The following is a 21,023-nucleotide window of genomic DNA, read 5'->3' on the forward strand; positions in this document are numbered from 1 at the left end:
ATGCCCAGAGCGAGAGAGCCGTGCCAGGTTCAAAATAAGATTATAATCTCTGGAATCGATTTGTGTGAAGGTGTAAACCAGGGTCCTGACACCAGCTTTTATCATGCACCCTTCTCACAGGCCTCAGGCTGCAGTTTAACCTTTAACTGGACCTTTTCATTCATTTCAACGGGACCAAACAGACACGTCTACTAACTGAAAGAAGCAAATAAATGCATTCTCTTTTCACAGAAAATAAATGGTTTTAGTCGCTGACAAACAGTCTCATTTCCTCTTCCTTTGCGACTCTGATGTGAAAGCCTGTGTGGGATTAACAGGTTAAACTGTTATGGAGCTGGAAAACACTAACATTTGTAGGTAGTTTATCGGCACAAATAAAGGAGTCACGCTCCGCTCCCACAGCCCTCATGCAAGGCAGCTTCAGGATAACATGCCAAACAAAACCCTGATTAGATTTTTTTCTCCCCCAACAAAGAAGGCATGGCTTCAGATGTCATTTTTGACATGAGCACATCATTTCTTTTGTCATATTGCTCTTTTCATTTCAGTGCTGTTGTGTCGCTCCTTTTCGTCTCAGTGAGGTGGAAATCAATTTCAGTGCGTCACCGTGAAAGATGGCTCAATTCTTAACATGGAGCCTGAGGACAGAGGTGGGGGAGGCTCACTGGAGGAGCTGTGAGTGAGGACGCGCATTTGTCTGGGTAGACGTTTGGTTTTATGACAAAGTTAATACGGACAGCGTGTATACATTATCATCCGAGTGATTAATAATGGATTATTTTCCTCGTACATTTGTATCCTCATCTGGCAGATCTACAGATCTTTCACACATCTTATGACTCTGACCCAATGATGTCTCCCAACCTGCGTCCCAATGACTGGGAATCGAGGCAATTGCAAAATCAGTAAAATCGTGAGCCATCAGGCCGCAGTGGGCATTTAAGCAGCCTTTTATCACCAGTGCACAGCATAAAACCCATCCTACAGGATGATTATAGGACTCCATTCAGCACTTTCGTTGCAGAGTATTAAAGTCATGCAATCAATTCCTGTGAGGATTGTTCTGTGATGGGTTTTCTGCAGGTCCTCGGAATGATATTCTGTCTCCCAGTTATACAATGTGTAATATGTGCAGATATGTGCTCAAAATGTTTCTCATGACACATTGCCCACCATTTCTTGTGATCATTGAGATGTTGAGATGACTTGAGTCTACCTTTGGGACATTTAATGGGGTAAACATGGTTTAAGATGACATATCAGATAATGTTCTCCAGAGCATAAAGATAGAATTCTAAAGTTCAGATGTGGGGAGAGCTACAGGAGCATTTCTCCTGCACTGATGGCTCCAAAGAGCACTCCTCCATCATTCTGAAATAGAAGATGCACACTGGAGAAAAGAGTCTTGAGATGTGACCAAGAACCCAGTGATCACTCTGGCTGAGTTTCAGAGATCCTGCGTGCAGATGGTTGGAAGGCTCAGAAGGTCAACTATAACCCCAGCACCAATCTGAGCTGTATGAGTGTCCAAACGGAAAGCTCTAAGACACCTAAAAGCCCCTAAAGGACTCTGCTGATGGCCACAATTTAATGTGTGGATGTTTTTCAGCAGCTGGAACAAGGAGACAGGTCAGGGTTGAGTGGAAAACTGAATAGAGGACAGTGTGGTAGTTAAAGGAAACCTGACCTAAAGTGCTCAGGACCTCAGACTGAAGCTTGACTTTCCAATGAGACACTGACCCAAAACACATTTTCAGCCAACACAACACAGGAGTGGCTCAAGGCCAACTCTCTGAATGTCTTTGAGTGGACCAGCAAGATCTCTGAGCTGAACCCAGTTAAACATCCCAGGACAGACCAGAAAAGAACTGCCCAGCAACAATCCCTGTCCAACCCAGCAGAGCCTGGGGGGATCCGCTTGTGGCATCAAATCCAAGAGAATGAAGGCTGTAATTACCGGTAAAGGTGCTTTAACTAAGTACCTAATAAAGACATTTACAACCATTCTACACTCACTCTGTCCTTCCGGGGTCTTGGACGCAGATTGATGAGGGAATATTTTAACCGTTTTAGGCCGCAACACAATAAGATGAGTCTGAAAATGTCCCCAATGCACCGAAATCTGATTATCAAAAACTGATGTCACTTTTGCCAAGCTATATAAACCAGAAGAAGTCACCCCAGTCACTCATTGTGACAACATATTACATTCCATTACCTTCCAATTAAAAAGGCAAAGACATCTAATATATATAGTTCATGTTTCAGTGATGTCTTTCCCTCCCAGCAGAACCAGCACAGGGAAGCTTACCATGTTAAAGATGGCCATTATGAGTATTAGAGCTGTAGTTGTCATGGTGAGAGTGATACGGGGCCAGGGCTTGTTGGCAATAATGACTGATGACCTCAGCAGCCACATCCAAGACGTGGAGGTGCTTTTACTGCAGTGCTACAGGGACACAAACACAGAAGAGCACAGCAGCGCATAAATGTTGTGCATGGCTCCGAGTGCACACAGTGACTCAGAGGCTGAGATAGTACTGTAAAGGTTGCCGAAGAAACGCTACAAAGAAGAGGCACAAGCACCAGCTAAAAACAGGATATTACATTATGGACGAAGAGTTAAATGGAAAGTCTATGGAAAGGGTTAAAAAAAAGACCAGGAGAGAATCCAAAAAACAATTTAAACTGCAATTATTTGGATATTACGATAAAAGCCGAGGCAGCCATCTTTCATCTGCCACTTTGCTAATTATGTGTCCTGAGAGGACTACCTGGCAGGAAATGGCACAGTGGCAATACGATATTGATGTTCATACACCGGTACTTCATTTTCAGTGATGCAAAACTGGTATCTTCTTTGTGCTGGTTACAGTCGATTGCCTTTCCCTCTTTGCAGCGCTCCCGCCGGCTGAATGAGCATGACTGAGAGACAATGATGGTAAAAGCCAAAGTCATTTACTCCATCATTTCAGAGCAGCATCTGAGCATCGCCGAGGCTAAGTGGATGTGACAATGCAATAGCTCTGGGATGTAGATTAAAATGAGTCGTGAGTGAGGATGGCAAACTGTATTGTGCACCGGCGGGATGGTCCTAATGGCAAAGTTAGCGGGATTGAAAGAGTTTGATTTTAAAAACAGAATGTCAATGAAATTTTCATTCTTAAAGAAGAAAAATGAAGCAAACAACTCTTTTATTAGCAATGCTTGGCTTTTTTAAAAAGCAGCCACAATTAATGCATCTCCAACAATGACCCTGTTTTGATACTGGGAAGAAAAAAAAAATACTGGTTTTAGAAGAAATCCATTTGGATTTCAGTCTCCATTTGTCAGTTGTCCTATCTAAAAAAAAAAAAAGCCAGGATATGATTTAGATTAACATATTTTTTCATTCAGGGCAGTGGATGTGCTCTTGAAATGCAAAGATGCTGCACAGAGGAGAGCATCTGGATTATTGTAAATATGCACCCTCTTTGTATATTCCATTTGATTTCTATTTGATTCTATCTTATTTTTCTCTGAGTGCTCTTGTTGCTGTTGTTGCACTGTAAATTTCCCCGTGTGGGACAAAGGATCTGAATCTGAATCTGAATGCATCCCAATGAAGGTCTCCATACAAATATGCGAATACGAGTAAGACGGAATCCTGTCAAATAAGAGGACTTTGGGGGGTTTAAGTTTAACTCTCAATCCTTGAGTGACATAGAACACTTGAGAACCAAAAGTACACTTTCAGATGCAAAAAAGATTGGAAATAGTGGGTTATATACAGTATGCTTGCAGCATTATGATTTATGAGGCTGCTTTAATAATTTAAGACCACCTCCCACCGACACACACATTTGTACTTCTGTCTTTATGAGGACATTCATTGACATAATGCATTTCACAGCCCCTTACTTTTACCCATCACTTGGAAAAAATCTCCTCAGTTTTTAAGTTCTCAGGTTCCAGCCAAATTGTCGCTTTACCAGTTAAATGCTTACGCTGGTCCCCGCATGAAGCGAGCTTGAATTGTGCAAACACACATCAGACAGAGATGTCTCCACCGCACATTGTTCTGGTTGAATGGGATAAGTAATGTTTTAAAGGAGAAACCCACTCGTTGAACTATATTGATTTACTCACCAGGAAGTGTCCAACGAAGCATATGAGGAGGATCATAGATAGAATGAGAAAAGCCACTCCGAAGGATATTCCCAAGACACTCGTCCTGGAAAATATTAAATGTCACCATTGTGCCTTTTGGAGAACTTAAACTCACGGTGTTTTGAATTATGCGATAGGAGCAGGCCATGGCCAATGTCTTAAAAATGGATGCATGCATTGTTCCTCTGAACCAGGAGTGAAAGACAAATCCCACGTACTTTGGAAGGACAAGAATCTGCACGATGAAAATGCAGAAGAAGATCAAATAGGCGCAGGTAACGTAGTATTTAAAGGCTGGCAAGGTTGTTGCTCTGTACTGGAAGAATAACAAGATAGTTTCGTTTCAAGCTCTCAAAACGTTCCTCACCCACACAGATTAAGTCAGACTGCAATTTTTTAGGTAAAACAAGAAGCAGTAACAATGTTCTCTCATTCAAAGATCCTTCTGACATTTCTATTCAATCAACTCCACTTTACCTCCTTCTCCAAGGATTTGTTATGAAAGAGTAACGATATTCTCTGGATGTCCTCTGATTTCAGCCATTGCCTAAAACAGGAGATATTAGAACAAGTTATATGATCCAGTTAATTGCGTTTGTGGTTATCAAATCTCTTATTGTTTTTGTTAACAAGCCTCACTTTTGAGAATTTATCCCGTCGAACGTCCTGATCATCCTCTCGTTCAGTTCTTCTTCAAACCGTTTCTTCTGAGACTTTGTCCTTCAATAAGAGAGCAGAACTGTCTTTTAATTTCAAACGGTAGCCTGTGGAGCTCTTCTATCGTTTAGCATGTTGTGATCTGTCTCTGCGCTGTTCAAGGATGCCTGGTGAGCTGTAAAAGGAACAGCTTGCCTTTCTGATCTCCTCTGGAAGTGAAACTGTCCCATTGGCACATCCTAGAAGGATCCAAAGGAAGGAAAAAAAAAGGTGAGAGAGGTTACAAGCTTCAGCTGCTATCGGATTAGTAATATCACAGCATATGGGCAGAAAAAAAAAATGACACACAGCGGTGTTGATCTTCCCATTCTCATTAGTCATGCTGTCTCTGTGGTGCAGGTTGGCAAAGGGCTTGGCTGCCCCCCAGGACTCCAGATAGCGGGTCATTCTGACAGATGCTCTCATCTTTGCTCCATCCAGAGTATGTCTGGCGCGGTAATGATGCTGCGGGCTCCGACGTTCCACCTGGACAGACATGAGAAGGGTTCTGTTTACTGCGCTGTCAAAACTTCCTTTGTACAAAGTGATATGGAAGCTGCCACCTCGTGCTGGTGATGTCATTTTGAACCACAGTTTTTTAACCAGTAAACTTTCTCTGTTTTAAAGTCTGGCATACTGTGGTACCTTTGGATTGACGACCAGATAGGTGATGACACCGTGCTCCTTCAGGTAGGGGTCTCTTTCTTGTCCGTCACCATCTTCCACTTTATACGCACCATTCAGGTGCTCCAGGGTCACTGAGGTGATGTGAACTCTCCTGTGAAGAAAGACGTCATACATTGTTGCCTTTTGATCTCTGTTTTCATCGTGATTCTGGTTTCAGCATTCCAGTCACTCACCCTGGCACCCCCCCCGCTTCCATATGATTGGCCAGTGTGACGTCATGTGACCAAACATCATACTGCCATTTCTGGAGTCCGATCACCCCGCACAGAACATTTCCCGAATGCACGCCCACACGCATGTTGATGTCAACCCCAGTGGCATCCCTCACTTTTCTGTCATGGAAAACAAGTAGCAAATGTGGAATGTGTGTTCCAATTATGTTGTATTTGTACGCGTATATAGAGAAGTAAACAATTTAGCAACACGTGTACATCAATTTGTCGTTTAATTAATTGGCTGTTTGTGGTTGCTTTCATTGCTTAAGTCTAATGTTGAGTGTCGTTCCTATCTCACTCATAAATGTTGTGAATCAAAAGTAGACAAACAGAAGGAAAAATGTTCTCACTTGATGGCCTCGCACATGTCCAGGCCCATCTTCACACAGTTATTAGCATGATTCGGCAGAGACTCCGGGAGCCCAGACACGCAGTAATAACAGTCACCCAGAATTTTAATTCGCATACATTCGTTTTCCTGCACAAAAAGAGGTCAAATGTCAATGTCAGGACCTATTTATTTGCACATTAGTGTTCATTAAAAAGCCATAAACACACAACGTAGTCACCTTTGCAATTTGATCAAACTTGCCAAACAGCTCATTCAGCATGTGTACGAGTTCTCCGGGGGAACAGTCACTGGCCAGCCGTGTGAACCCCACAATATCAGCATAGAGTATACTGAAATCAGAAATACACGACCATATAGAACACGTAAAACCTTGGGTATTTTCATGTAATGTGTGTAGAATGTAAATAAGGGAAGGCCTCATTGGCCAGAAGCAAAATAGGCAGAAATCAAACCTGCCTGACATTGGTGTGTCTTTGAACGTAGAGGTTGTGGAAATTGTTTGTGTTCTCCATCTGGCCAAAGTTTGGACCTTTGAGTCTCTGGATGATTTCCGCCTTCATTACGCGGGCAATATGAGCCGGTAGCAAAGACAGCAGAAGGCGCTCCTGAGCACAAAAGTAAAAACCAGGAGAAGAGGTTCATTCAGAAAATGCTAAAGAAACAAATATCCCTCATTGCAGATGTGCTGAAAGTCATTAGCATAAACCTTGAAAAGGAAATGATGTACAGCTATTGTCATAATTTGATCATTCAGTAAATTCATGAAACGATATCTGCGGGTTAATTAGGGTGCTACATGGGCTGTATTTGAGATACCTTCCAGGATTTCCAGGAACTTGAAGGCCCGATTTATTGTGCAGTTTATTTTTTTCCCACCAGGGCTCCACAGGACTCCCCATTTACCAGGGATCATTTGGTGCCAACATGCCCTATAATTAGGAAATAAAACTTCTCCCGGGGTGCGGAGAAAAAAAACAAACAGCAGCAACACTCATTCAAGCCAAAGTCACCTCCAACAAGTATTCTGCGGTACCACTGATCATCTCCCAACACTGTTGCCGAGGCTCAGAGTGCTCACTGGACTGCTTACAAACACAGGCATGAGACAGGATTTATGATGAAATTTCATAGTCCCAGTCGGACCACTCATATTGAAAATGGATGCACTCAAAACACCGCAGGGTGCTTTGGATAAAAGCGTGCAGCAAACAGAATAGATTATGAGTGCCTGGGAGACGTTTGTCTCTGCACAGTTACGACCATCTGTTGCAGGCCACCACACCAGCAGCACCAGCAGCACCAGCACCAGCAGCACCAGCACCCAGGGGCATCTGTGAAAAGGCTCCACCTGGAGGCATTTTGGGCATCTCTTATAGTAAATGCGGCAACACAAGGTGGATTCACCGCAGGGAGAACCGGCTCCTGCCTCCACAACAACAGCTGGATTCAGAAGATTCATCTGAGTGAGCAGATAGCCACGAGCTACTACTGCAGCAGCTGCAGTGGGGTGGGGGGGGGAGCCACTGATGGTCGCAGATTAGTGCTGCGGCGGCAAGCTTCAATCAGCATCTAGTTAATCTTTAATCAACACTTGTTTCTCAAACGTCGTGCTGCTAGTCCTAAACAGCATTAATTTCACTTCTATTAATTATACAAATCACTTCCAAATATTACACACAGCTTGCAAAGAGATGTGGGGGGACTGGCTGACCGCAAAAATAATTTAACCCTCCACTCCACATGAATGGCAGCAGCCCTGAAAGTACGTCCAAAACTGTAGCTTTTTGCAGTCTAGCTCTAACTAACTTTATATACATACTATATTCTTTTATTGTACACCCCCCGACTGAAGACGCACGTGTGCCCACACCGGCCGGCTGTTACGTAACAGATAAAACTTCGGAATAATAAAATCTGCTGCAGTGGAAAGCTCCATCGGACGTAACGGAAAGAAACAGACATTACTTAGAAAAAGAGCTAATTGTGCACGCTGATGCGTCAGCAATTTGCCAGGAGTGCTTTCATCTGGATGTTGTCTGTTGTTGCTATTTAAAAGTTAGGGCTCCTCAATCGAGCTGGAAACCTTTTGAACAAACTTCAAACCTTTAATCCATGTGATCCCAGAACGTTTCAATCCAATTATGTCTTCAGAGCAACTGTGACATTACAAGAGGAGGTAAAGTTTCTCTTTTTCTCAGGAGCTGGGTCAAGTCCTTTTAATGGAAAGGAATATCCATCTTGTAGCGGATGGGGTCGGGAATCACTGCACCATAAGAGCTTTGATTCATCAACTCAATGAAGGGACCCTCAAATGTAGATCCAGTCTCAGTTGGTAAACACTGGTCAAACCATGCAAGGAATCCCAATCAATAAGCTACTGCACAGTCTGGCTGGTCTTAAACAAGGCCGGATGGGTTTATATGTGAGGCAGAAGGGGCGGAGTCAATCAGAAACAGGTGGAAAACATTGAGACAATTAGGTGAGCGGGCTGGAACCAGCGTGAAAAACCAGCTGCATTAAATGCAAGGCCAGCACGAAAACATCCACAAAGTGACTGAAGCGGACAGGATGATTGATTCGTCATACCTTTTTCCGTATTTTCATGTCACGGGACGCTAAAGAGCTTTTAACTAGGCACGTGCGGTGGCCCTCAGGGACTCTAAGTGGGGTCATCAACAATTCCCTCCTCTTCCGGAACATAACTGCTGACACCGTTCCTCTGTGGAGGCAGTTTCTTGCCAAAGCTAGCCCAGTTGGGAACTGACGGAGTCAAATGGATTTCATGAGTCACACATTTTAGCGTGTCACGTTGTATTTTTGGCTCGGCATCAGCTGTTTTGCTTTGAATCGAATACCTTGGAACTCTCCAACTGTGCCACAATCTTATGTCATAATTTAATGCAGCAATCGTAATCGCCACAGGCGCACTTATCTACGCTGCTCGTTCATCTTTCAAAAACCCACTCCAGACAGTGGATCACCGTTATTTTACACCCTCGTATTTTGCTCATGGCTGACACACGCGCCTGTTAGCTTTGGACAACGCTTTACCTGCTGTCTCTTCTCAAATTCCAGCTTGATGGGAGATTTGATGCAGTTGCAGGTGTCCTGGTAGGTCTGTTTTAGCGCCAGCTCCATGAGGTGCTTGTGGTACGCTCCTGCCATGTTGCCACACAGGAAAATGATAATATTTGCCAGAATCTGTTCAAAAACAGAGGAGAGAGAGAAAAACAAGAATGTTGGGCCAAAATAACCTTCATGTGAACATTTTAATTATTTCACTATAACTGTAGAGACACTTTATCATCTCCACGCTGCTGAACTGTGACAGCAAGATAAATCAGAAATACAACCTATGCCCTGTAAATAAATCCAGTTGCCAACACAGTGTCTATAAAAACACTTTACCTTGAGTTCATGTTGAGCCCACACGATTCCTGTCTGTTTCTTAATTACTGCTATTAACATCACATCCCACTGCAGAGTCCATTTAGCCGTGGCCATGAATGAATGACATGAATGAATGCGTGCTGTTAATTATAGCCACCCTTGAGTAAGGATAACGTGTAATGCTGTGTTTTAAAATCGATGTGTGTGTGTGTGTATGTGTGTGTGTGTGTGTGTGTGTGTGTGTGTGTGTGTGTCGGGGGTGGGGGCGAGGCTGTGTCCGAAATCACTGGCAAACCTTCCTGGTAGTTCATTGGTTCTAGTTAGGCACATTTTAAACACATGTATTATTTAAAATTCAAACTTCCTGACACGGTCTGGAACAAAGAAGTGTTGATGATTCCATACCACCGAGGCTCATTTGGACTAACGAGCAGTTCTGAGGAAGCTCAGATTGTTTCTGTCACCGAGCAGTCACACAAGTCATGAGAACCAGACGATTTAGCACTCGGTTTAGCATAACTGGGTCTGATTGTCAACGTTCAGGTTCCACTCCATGGGACTTTTTAAAAGACGGCTCATCTTTGGAGGTCAACCTAACCGCTTTAGAAGCGCCAAAAATTGACAAAGAATTTGATTTTCCTCAAACTGTACGCAAACTTTCTTTGTGAAGCTTAAATGGTCGAAAGTTCATATCTATTCAAGAGTACTCAAACTTCGCAGCAGGCATATTTTTCATAGCTATCATGGATTTTAGCTTACACGGAGACCTTGTGTGACCCCAAAATGCTGAGCTCAATAGTTTGTGATAGAAAGCAAAACAAAGGTTTAATGTTATCTCATCACAGTCTGATTTTCGCTCCTATCCAGCATCACGGTGAACCTGCCGGGACACTGAACACTGAAATCTGCTCTTTTCAGACACAAATCTGAACAGATTTTCATCACAGCACCACTAAAATGAGCTTTTGGCACCAGCAGCAACAAAAAGAACAGCAGAAGTGGATATGCATTCAGTTTTATTTTTAACTCCAGTTTGATTGATTTTTAGTTTGTTTGAGTGGGTAAACCATTTACTCGACTGATTTGCTCTGTGGCTCGCTGCCTTTGCTGGGAATTTATTGCCGCATCTGAACGACACCGTCTATAAAACTCAAAACGATTCTCAGTCAGCATTACAGCAACTTTTCCTCCAGAACTGTGCACCGAAGTGAGGGAGAGGAGAAGTCGCTGAATTAGTCATTAACTCCAGCACAACATTCGGTCAATCGGGTCAATTCTGAAGCAATGGATTCAAGTCAGCCGACCTCAGGGGAGACACAATCTGACTTCGACACCATTGTCATTCTCTGCGCCAACATCTCAATTTCTTTGTTACAAAACAAACGGGGAAAAAAAGAAACAAAATAAAAATAAAAATATCTGAACCTGAGGGGGAAATATTTCACGATTTATTTAAAAAGCTCCAATATCTCGCTGACAGACCTGCGTGCAGTGTTGCATATAAAGTACTTCATATCTTTAAATCAGCTGGATTCAGCCAGAAATATAGGAACGGCCTGTGTTCTTTGAAGGCAACAGCCTATAGAGGAGATTACTTCCAGCAAGGATTCGTTGCCAGATTATGTTTAGATAGATCTGCTACGATGCGCCAATAAACCTCAGCTTTCCGTGAGAATAATCCAGAGCATCTCACAGGCGGCAGGGTAACGTGTGTAAATTATATACAACTTGCTGTATTTGCAGGCAGAGATAGGAGAGGCTGGTATCTTATGTTTTTCTGATGATGATGATGATGATGATGATGATGATGATGATGATGATGATGATGAGCGTGGTGCTCTGGCTTTTACGGATGAAGAGAACAGTCTGGGGTAAATCTCAGGATGCAGGAGAAACATGTAGGCATTGTACTCCCTGCAAACAAGACTGCTGAATACATTATTTTAAAATATCACCCGAACAATCAATCCGCACCAAATTAAGAGCCTTTTCTCCTCTTCGGCGAGTGTGCTGGTTCATTAATGAGTCAGGACTGTTAATACTAATGGCCTTGACAACATCGACTTGTCAGCATGGTTCCTTTTCATTTAATACTCCCTGGGAAGCGTGTATGTGCAGTAGAACTATGCACATGTTCATAAAGTTAATGAGACATTCATGAATGCACAGCAGTAAAAACTGCTGTGGAAAAATATTGCTGACTGAAAAATAGTTGAATTCCGTGAAATCCATCAGAACGTAAATTCATAATTTAAAATAGGGCCATTTAGACTGGTCCTCACAACTTCAAAGGATTTAAGGTTAAAATTGGGTTTAGGTTAGGCTGGGGGTTAAGATGGGTTAGGCCTCGAGTAGGCACCTGGGTAATGTAATGTATTACTGTGTCCCCACAATGTCATATGGGGGATGTTTTTGTGTTGGGGGGGTTTGTGTGTGCATGTGTGTGTATGGTGATTACTGCTACAGCAGGCTGAATCACTATTTTCTGGCTTTTACAGTAATAGTCCCTTTTAGCAGAGACAAACCTCGCACAGGACCACGAGGGGACGATCCTACTGGTGATGGAAGGACAGATGTAGCAAAATCACATGCACATATATCACATATTCCAATAAGCATCACAAATTTAGCTTTTTAAATCTACTCTACTCCATGTAGTGACTTGACTCAAATGAAAAAATGCTTTATTTTGATGAAAGAACAGCTGCAAATAATGTCTGATGACAGTTTTATCACTCAACTCTTGGCAAAAGAAAATGTCACAATAGATCTACTTATTCCATATTGCTGAAGATTAATATATTTCTATTAATACCCAGTTAATATTACTGTACATTTCCTGGAGTAAAAAGAATCTTGGGGATAACATGACATCAACAGTTATTCCATTGAAGGGTAAGGATTAGATAAGAGTATTACCAACGTGTGTTGAGTAATACAGTGAACACCACGACAGATGGTGCAATTAGCCGGACGCGGGCAAAACTAAGTTGTTCTAACGTGATAATTTGAACACAGTGGTTGCCACAGGAAAAGTAGTGCGGCGCTCATTAAGCTTCCATGCCACATTTTTCCCCGGCAGATTGTCATATTAAACAATGACCTTTACATCCTCAGCTCTGAACACCGCTAATGAGCACCGCGTTCAGAACAGCGTCTTATCCACCAAACAAGTGCAAACCTGTGGGTTTCTGTGCTGCCCGAGCACACACGACCCAAAAAGGGGTTGGAATGACAATGGAATGAGAAAGGGAAAAAAATAAACCAAAACAGCCATGTAATTAATTAGTAAAGTCAGGTGACGCGTCTGGCGATGTACCTCAACCAGCAACGCTCTGCAGAGCAGCAATTCCATCGGACCACCTGTCCGCCAGCTTCGGTGTTCCCATTGGAACCGCAATTCGTCTGCCTGTCAAGGGATTGGACTGACAGCCAAGAGGAAAATGCCTGCACGCTCTCTCCATCCAAACATAAACATGCAATCCAAGCTCTTCTGCAATTTTCAGTCAATTTTGAGCTTGAACTACAACAGTTTCACAACGATCGTGTAGTTACCAGGTTGAGGTTTATGGTCAGAACACTTGGTTCTGATTAGCTGCCAGATAAAGACGGTTAAAAGTAGAGATTATAAATCCATTCCGGTGTCTCTTCCTCTACCCCCGAGCGACACACACGAGTGGCCTCTGAACTTTAATAACGCTCTGAAGGCATCACGACGGATCATTCAGTCTCACAGCTGACTGACTGTTCAACTCAATCAGACTGAGCGAACCCAGAAGCTGTTTATTTGTTGAAGCACTGAGTCATGGACACCGTGATATGGCTCGATGGCTCGACGGCCGCCTTATTCAACATCCTGCCCTGTTATGTTTGCCATTTATCAACTGTATGCAGTTATTGACTTTGAAGCATGCTAGATTGTTAGCCGTCTGGTTTATAGCACAGCTAAAAGCTTCTGGTGGTGAGGACAAATTGTATTTGGACAAAACAGATGGAAGGATGAGAACAAAGAGAGGAAGTGTAGTTCAGGTCAGCACACAAGAGAGTAAAACAGGAAGCTTATTAAAAATGGTAACACAAAAGCCCAGGATTTTGAGCATTTATAAGGAGAAGTTGCACCTTAAGGTAATATATTTCCGATGTGTATAGAAAAGACAAGACAGTCAAACATGAGCTTTTCTTAATTAAAAAAAACTTTTAACAAATAGACAGATTACAGAGAGTGGAAATTGTCTCTTTTTATGTCAATACGCTTAGCAAAGCAAAGCATTAATCAAGCATTCCTTTCTCCGTCCCCTCGAATAAGAACACATCCAATGTCTCTTGCTGAGTCAGCATGAAATGGCCATTTCAACCTCAGAGTAAGTAAACAAGTGACTGAACAAGAGGAAGATGATATTGAACTTCTGCTCTAAGAGAAAAAAGGGAGGAAATAAAGAAATAAGAGCTTTTTCTATTCCACAAAGTGGTTTAGAAAGGAGGAGAGGATGCCCGAGACAGCACGCTTCTATCCTTCCCCAATGCTGACCGTCCTGATGGCTGACGTAGGTCCAGCACAGGCACCTTTTTCATAGTTTGTGGTTGTGTATAATGCCTCCAATAAGCAGATTGCCCAGAATCATAAACCAGGTTTGGGATGAAAGAGAAATGCCCTCAGACCTCACAGACGCTCTGCCTGATGCTCAATGCATTGTGTTCAGAGAGACGTGCGTAGCCGTGTTTAACAGAACAACAAATTAAGCTTGTCGCATTGGAACAGCTATTTTTAGAACTCAATTCTCTCCATTTTTAGGGAGCAGCCGGGCAACTAATTAAAAACAAGCTGCAAACGCTTACTTGGTACCATAGAAAGATTTTTATCTTCTTCACCACTAAAATGTAAAAAAGCATCTTCACCACCCTTGACCACCAAATGCTGCTGGAAGAGAGCAGGATTAGATGTTGATGTGCATCAGTTTTGCTCTTTCTTCATTCATTTTGTTGCTGCGAGCACAGATGGGAGAACGCCTTGGGTTTCACGATCCATCCCTCTGAATGAACTTGTCCTACAGACGCCTGATTACGGAACAATGAACGGAACAAAGTGACGACGGCTACCTGCAAAATGAGGTCTGGGCTCTCTCCTAACTCACTAATTACGTGTTTAAGATTCTTCGGGTGGACACGACATCAATTACAAACACTGTGACAAAAAAAAAAAAGCAGAAGTCTGATGAGTTTGCGGATGCGGTTTTAAAGAAACAACCTAACTTTCCCTCATGGGGGGGAGGATATTTCACATACATGCAACCATCACCTGGTAGGTCCCCGGGCACCATACCCACCGGCCCGAGCTCGTCTTGGAGCGCCACAGACAAACTGACGGGAAACAACAATGCTGCACGGGAGTGATTGACAGCACACAGCGAAAACACACAGCGGCTGGGATTTGGCAGAGTGTGTTTACTCAGGAGTTCATTGGCAGTGACACATCGTGCCTGGCAGGCCGTCTCCACTGCCGATTTGGTATCAGCCTGCCTTTTCCCAACACTGCCTTTGTTACGTGACACCCAGTTTTCCGAGGGTGGGGCACCAGCAATCCAAGTATACCCTTTATAACAATTCAGCGTGTGACAAGCATGCATGGAATATAAACAGAGAATAAAGGTCATCTCAGCGGGAGAGGGTGTATGAAGAGCTTTGGGAGTGATTCAGATTGAAGATAAATCAAATGAACTCTGACCCCCGCAGAGAAGCTTCCAGTTTCTCACTCCAGTGTCATCATCCTCTTGACCCTGATGTATTAACGGCTGACAGAAAAGATGTAAAAACTAAGAATGCTCTCATTCATTTCCAAATCGCTCATCTGAGCTCATGCCAACTGCCCCAATGTTTTGCTTGAAACAAGAATGCTGCAGGAACCACGGTGACCTTTTCTGAAGTCTAAAAAAATGCATTAAAATTTCCATCACTCACTGAAAATGCAAACTTACCCCAACTTTTAAGTGAAAGGTCAAATGTGTCTGCATGCAAAATGCAGAACGGAATAATCAGACTCCATTTTATAAGCAAACTGCTCGAAACATCAGATTGAAAGGAGTCAGAAAGTGCCCAGCAACATTATGCACGGTGGCTAAATAAAACGTTCTGGAATAAGTGCACGTTTTGTAAGAAAAGAAACGCATCTACCTGCCACACCACTGGTTCCATGTGATCGACTGTGAGGGAGAGCCAGACGCTCAACACGAGGGTGTGAGAGGCAGAGGTCAGGACGCTGGCGATGATGGCGTCCCGCATGGAGAACGGCAGCATGGTGTAAACCACAAACACAATGAAGAGGAAAAACGACACCTGCGGAGCGATAGAGAGAGAGAGAGAGAGGTGGACTTATGAAAAAAACTGCAGGGGAGGCAAACAGAAAGACAGAATCCACAGATAGATGTGTCGGGCCTTGGAACACGAGACATCACAGCACAACTGCGTGTTCAGTCTAAGGTTTTTTATCCACAGACATCAAACGAGTGCAGAAAAATAAAACATCCATGGATGCTGCCATCAGAAAACAAAACATGCGCTATACTGTAATGCTCTCATTGTCTCTGATAGTAATCTGATAGCATATAGAGCATTTCCTTATTTAGTTGTGCTTTTTCCCCGACACACACAGACACACTTAAATAATCCTCCTGCTGTCCTGGTTAAAGGAGTTCCTCTGGTGTGTGGACAGAAAGGGGCCAGTGTCCTCAGCCAACCAGGTGCCAGCTAACCTTTGGTGGGTTGTTTGTGGGACGAGGCTGCAGGGAGCCAGTGAGAAGGAGGAGAAACAGTGCTTCTTCTGTAATATTCAGGTGGAAAAAAGAAAAAAAAACCTCCTAGCTTGTTTTCATGTAATAAAGATGGAAATAATTCCACTCAAAACAAGATAATTCATTTCCAAATTCAGAGGGTTCCTATGTTAGTTCGAAGAGAGATAGTTCGCTATTTCTTTAGCATTTTTAGTATTTTTCTAGGGGGGAAAAACACATTTTAATCAAACATCCTTTCATAGCACAGCAGGGGAGGGGGCACTTAAAAAAAGTCACCAGCTTTCAAAGACTGGCCTTGTGTGTGTGTGTGTGTGTGTGTGTGTGTGTGTGTGTGTGTGTGTGTGTGTGTGTGTGTGTGTGTGTTTAATATTTGGTGATTGTAAGTAGTATAAGACATATTTTACTGCAGCCAAAAGAAAGTGAGTTCGGGTCAAACGCTCATCATGAGCTTTTGATTGAGTTACGCAACACGTCTGTCACAGTGAAGGATGTCAGCCTCCCATACGGAGACTTCTTTTGAGAAAATGTCAGCAGCACCTTGATATGTTGACAACTTAATATATAACTGGCTCCAATCAAAACTACAAACCACTTATAATAAGGAGGTTTTGTAGAAAGCATCTAAAATGTGCCCTTAGCTTGTATTCATTTTAAAATGTTAATATACAGTCATACAAACTATTGTAAAGTTTATACTGACTTTTTAAAAACTTATTTTGCATTTATTTTTGGTTGTAATTAATAGTGAGTGGCGATGGTGGATTTACTGGTAGATTACGGGTGGACTGGCAAAAATTTAGGATACTTTTAAAGCTTGCCGTGATCCAGTGAGCCATAATCAGTTGTTTTTTCCGAATCGGGGGTGAACAATAAAGTCTATTCCATTTATTTTCAAGAGAAAAATGAAAGGGAAAAAGCACGAAACACATTTTAATTCCAGGACGAGCTCTTTCTTTCCGCTTTCCCTTTAAAAGCTGCAGAAACGAATGAAGCAATTTCTTAATTTAAGCAGAAGCAGTCGCGGAATCGTTGACCTTTCTATCCGACCACACTGCTGCTGCACAGGAAGGATGTCTGTTTGCTGGGCTGAGAAAAAAAAGTCCATCTAAATATATAGCGCAGTAATTATAAATGCATACATAATTCCGAGAAACTGCTGGAAAACAGTCGTTTGGCTTCCGCTTGATGGACATATAATTAAGACTTCTGCGGGAAATTGGTGAGAACCCATTTTCTTTACATGCTAATGTGATGCGGCTGCATTGGCCGAGCTTCAGTCCATGTTTAAATGAATAATTAGTCAAAACCTGCTGTGGGAATGTCTGCAGCCGACGGGAATTGCTCAGTCACGTGCGGAGCCACGTCATACATTATTTCACAATGGATGATGGAACTGCAACGTGAAACATATGGAGAATTAAAGTTGATTTTAGGACTGAGCCAATACCAAAATCACCTGCAGCTGTCGCCACACCTGAGCCAGAGCCAGGTGGATTTCTCATTCCTGCACTGGCACAAGGGGTAATTAGTCAGCGCGCAAGGGTCAGCCCCTCGGTGGCCACTCCAGTACGTGACCGTTTCTCCTTTCCGCAGGTGCCGCAAGGTCACCTCCGCTTTGACAGATTGCCACGGATTATCCTTATTGGCGGAGCTGCGGGGAGGAACTTTAAGTATGGACCCGTGCAGCCTATTGGTTCAACCTCCGCTACAGGCGTCACAGTCCGAGGAGCAAACCCAGCCAAAATGTACAGTATTGATTTTCAAATGCAGTTCGACTCAAGCTGTTAATATGTCTACGCAATTCAATAGGGTTTGCAATAATCCTCTTTACACGATGGAAAATATTATTTTGACTATCAATAGAAAAGGATCCGCTCCATTTTATAAACTATATATGCATTCTTAAGCAGGGAGGGGCTACAATCCAGAACAAAATCAACCCTTATTGAGCATCACAGCTTCAATATCTTGTCTTAACTGATACTGGAAAAATGATAAAATATTCTACTTAAATGATCCATAACTGTCCTATTTGTTGATACCAGGGACCAGATTCTAGTGAGTGCAGGATTTTCTTATGACTTTTAGCAACATGAATTAAGTTTTATTTATGCAGCTGTGCTTTAAAGGAGGTAGTTGCAAATGCCACAGTGGCATTTAGCAAACTGTTAAAGCAATGCTTATTAACAAAGAAAAGAAGGTAAAATAATCCCCACAGAATCTGTTAAATATAGATAGTCATCATCTTAAAAAACAAAATAATTGTAACGTAATCCTGTGCTCTTACAAACAGAAATGTGATGGGGCTGAAGACACCTGCTGGCCTGCACGTCTGATCCTTTACAGAGTCATAAAGCTGCAGGGGGGCCTTCCTTTACAGTGACCAAAAGAAGCGTGTAAAGGCTTTATCTGGCCATGAAGACAAAGCTTTATGTCCTTTACGTGGCCAACGGTGGAATTAATCAATTCCTTAATACTGACACTGAAGAGAGCTCATAAAACAAATTATAGAGATGGAGTGTCAGATTACATCAGGCTTTTTGTCTACGGTGTAGAGGGGGGATTAGTTTACAGCGTGCACAGTGTGTGTGTGTGTGTGTGTGTGTGTGTGTGTGTGTGTGTGTGTGTGTGTGTGTGTGGAGCCTGCCGGTACATACATTCCTTGAAAGAAGGCAGCTGTGCATTTCTATGGTCAGAGTAAAAATGCAGACTTGATTCCACAGCGCAGGTTGACTCAGGAATGAAATGGCTCCAAAAACCTGCATTCATCTACATTTCGCGGCACACACTCGTCTTGTCTCTTTTGTGTGCTAACAAGAAAATGCTCGGCCGGGACGAGCCAGAGCAAAGATACCCTTGGGGCTCCACCAGACAAGCTTCAATGGAAGTGATATTGATTAAATCCGAGCCAGCATGAAAAGGACGAGGGCGGCGGTTGGTTGGTCCTGCTCTGGACGATGTCCCTCTGTTTTATACACTGGTTTAATGGTGACTTAAGGGGGGGGGGGGCATAATGGGTTGAAGCATTTTCAGTCCAGGGGCTTGCTGTTCGCCTTGTAATGGGAGCAGGAAGACAAAGCAGGTCAGATGCAAACTGGGAGAGGCTTGAGGGAATCATCTGAGGTGTCAGCTGACATTGGGGCTGGGGGGGGTGGGGCGGGGCAGCTGACTTAGCTGGAGATTGTAAGAGGATGAATTTTTGATGCCCGTCTAGCCAAAAAAGACTACATTTGCCCTTGCTGTCGGGGGCAAATGTCCCTTTTCTCCTTGCCTGTCTGGGTGTTCCTCTAAACAGCCTGTCAAAAGGGTGTGGGCCTGACCTAAGTTTAACACCCCCTCCACCTCTTCACCCTGGCCTGGTTTTCCATTTGCTCCTCTACTTCCTGAACCATTCCACCATGCTTAACTCCTTAGTGTCTAATAAGACTCAAAGGGTGTGCCCGAGCCCCTCCGGGCATGTCCGTGACCGATAGAAGAGGAGGGAGTGGGAGTGACAGAGCAGAGGAGAGGAATCGCAGAACCCTGACATGACTGAGGAAGGGGTAAAGGCTGGACCGCACAGATAAGCTCATCTCCTCGCTGTCAGCAAACACAGGGGGGCTTTGTGGGAAGAGGCATCCAATTGATTTCAGGTTTTAAATGGGCAAATGTACAAAATTGCTCTGGATGTGTGTGTGTGGGGGGGAGACGGGGGGTTTTATAACATCTGCAGAATGTCGGCTACCACATGCAGCTTCTTTTGCCTTGTTTATAATGCAGCCATCTCCTCCCCTTAATAAAGATTATGCAAATAATCTATCTGCTACATCACTACACCACCCCTCCACCTCCACCCATTAGGAGAGAGATTGCTGCTGATGAAGACAGTCAGTTTTACTTCATTTACCAGATCGCAAATGCAACTGGCATCACATAGATTCAGGTTCCATCTGGACTCAGCGTTTATATTTTTCCTCAGAGCAAAGGAGGAGTCCTCTCAGTTTACTGCTGTGCTGCACCTTTTGGGGGAGACTAACATGGGAGGACATAAAAAAAAAATTGAGAGAATAGCCACTTTCAATGAAACACATCTGCAAGCCAATTTGGTTACATTGAGAAATCACTTTGATAATAAAGTGACATCTGGTTTGGGACGGTTGGAAGAGTGGAGCACCTTTTAGGTGAGGACGCTGAGCCCCCAAACAGGGGTGAGTGGTGGTCTTGAGGGTTTGAACAGATGGTGCAAACACAAGCGACTGTCTGTGATCCTTCCCAAAAACAGGCTTAATTTAGGTCTCGTCCTGTCACGGTATCCACATGGTTTGTCCTGTTTTTTAGTATCACTGACTGTTGAATGCAATAAGCAAAACTTTGAAGCGATGCATTCTCAAGCAACAATTTACATAGACTTAACTGGAAGTAACTGTCATGTTTGTTTTGTTTTAAATCAACATGGGCCTTTGCAAATTGGTATAACTATAAAGATGGGGCAACACTTTATCCATATTTTTTGCCTGCATCCATCACCAAATGCTAAGTTCATTTTTAACTTTGGGTGCAGTTGGTATTCAGTTATGTTCTGGGGCATCAGTTCTGGATCCACCCAGCATCATTCCCACGTCTGTCCTCCATCCGTCCTTCATCTGCACAACTCACGATTTATCATCTTTGGGCCACATTGAGCATCATTCTTGGATACCAGCTGTGTTTAATGATCTTGTTCATTATTTGCTTTGAGCCATCTCATATTGACATTTGGATCAGGGAATC

General features: G+C 43.2%; 1 protein-coding gene across 1 annotated transcript in view; it reads right to left on the bottom strand.

The window, feature by feature from the left end:
- Positions 1-21,023, bottom strand: part of adcy2a (adenylate cyclase 2a) — a 35,060-nt gene that overhangs the window by 8,936 nt on the left and 5,101 nt on the right. The window contains exons 3-16 of the mRNA XM_011605464.2: positions 15,658-15,819; positions 9,151-9,300; positions 6,556-6,704; positions 6,317-6,428; positions 6,098-6,225; positions 5,706-5,864; positions 5,491-5,623; positions 5,155-5,331; positions 5,002-5,045; positions 4,789-4,869; positions 4,627-4,696; positions 4,368-4,465; positions 4,129-4,213; positions 2,312-2,449 (exon numbers count right to left, since the gene is read on the bottom strand). Of these exons, the coding sequence (XP_011603766.1) occupies positions 2,312-2,449; positions 4,129-4,213; positions 4,368-4,465; positions 4,627-4,696; positions 4,789-4,869; positions 5,002-5,045; positions 5,155-5,331; positions 5,491-5,623; positions 5,706-5,864; positions 6,098-6,225; positions 6,317-6,428; positions 6,556-6,704; positions 9,151-9,300; positions 15,658-15,819 (1,686 nt within the window). The remainder of the gene's footprint in view (positions 1-2,311; positions 2,450-4,128; positions 4,214-4,367; positions 4,466-4,626; positions 4,697-4,788; positions 4,870-5,001; positions 5,046-5,154; positions 5,332-5,490; positions 5,624-5,705; positions 5,865-6,097; positions 6,226-6,316; positions 6,429-6,555; positions 6,705-9,150; positions 9,301-15,657; positions 15,820-21,023) is intronic.

Source organism: Takifugu rubripes, chromosome 7 (genome assembly GCF_901000725.2).
Source record: "Takifugu rubripes chromosome 7, fTakRub1.2, whole genome shotgun sequence".
Classification (NCBI taxonomy): Eukaryota; Metazoa; Chordata; class Actinopteri; order Tetraodontiformes; family Tetraodontidae; genus Takifugu; species Takifugu rubripes.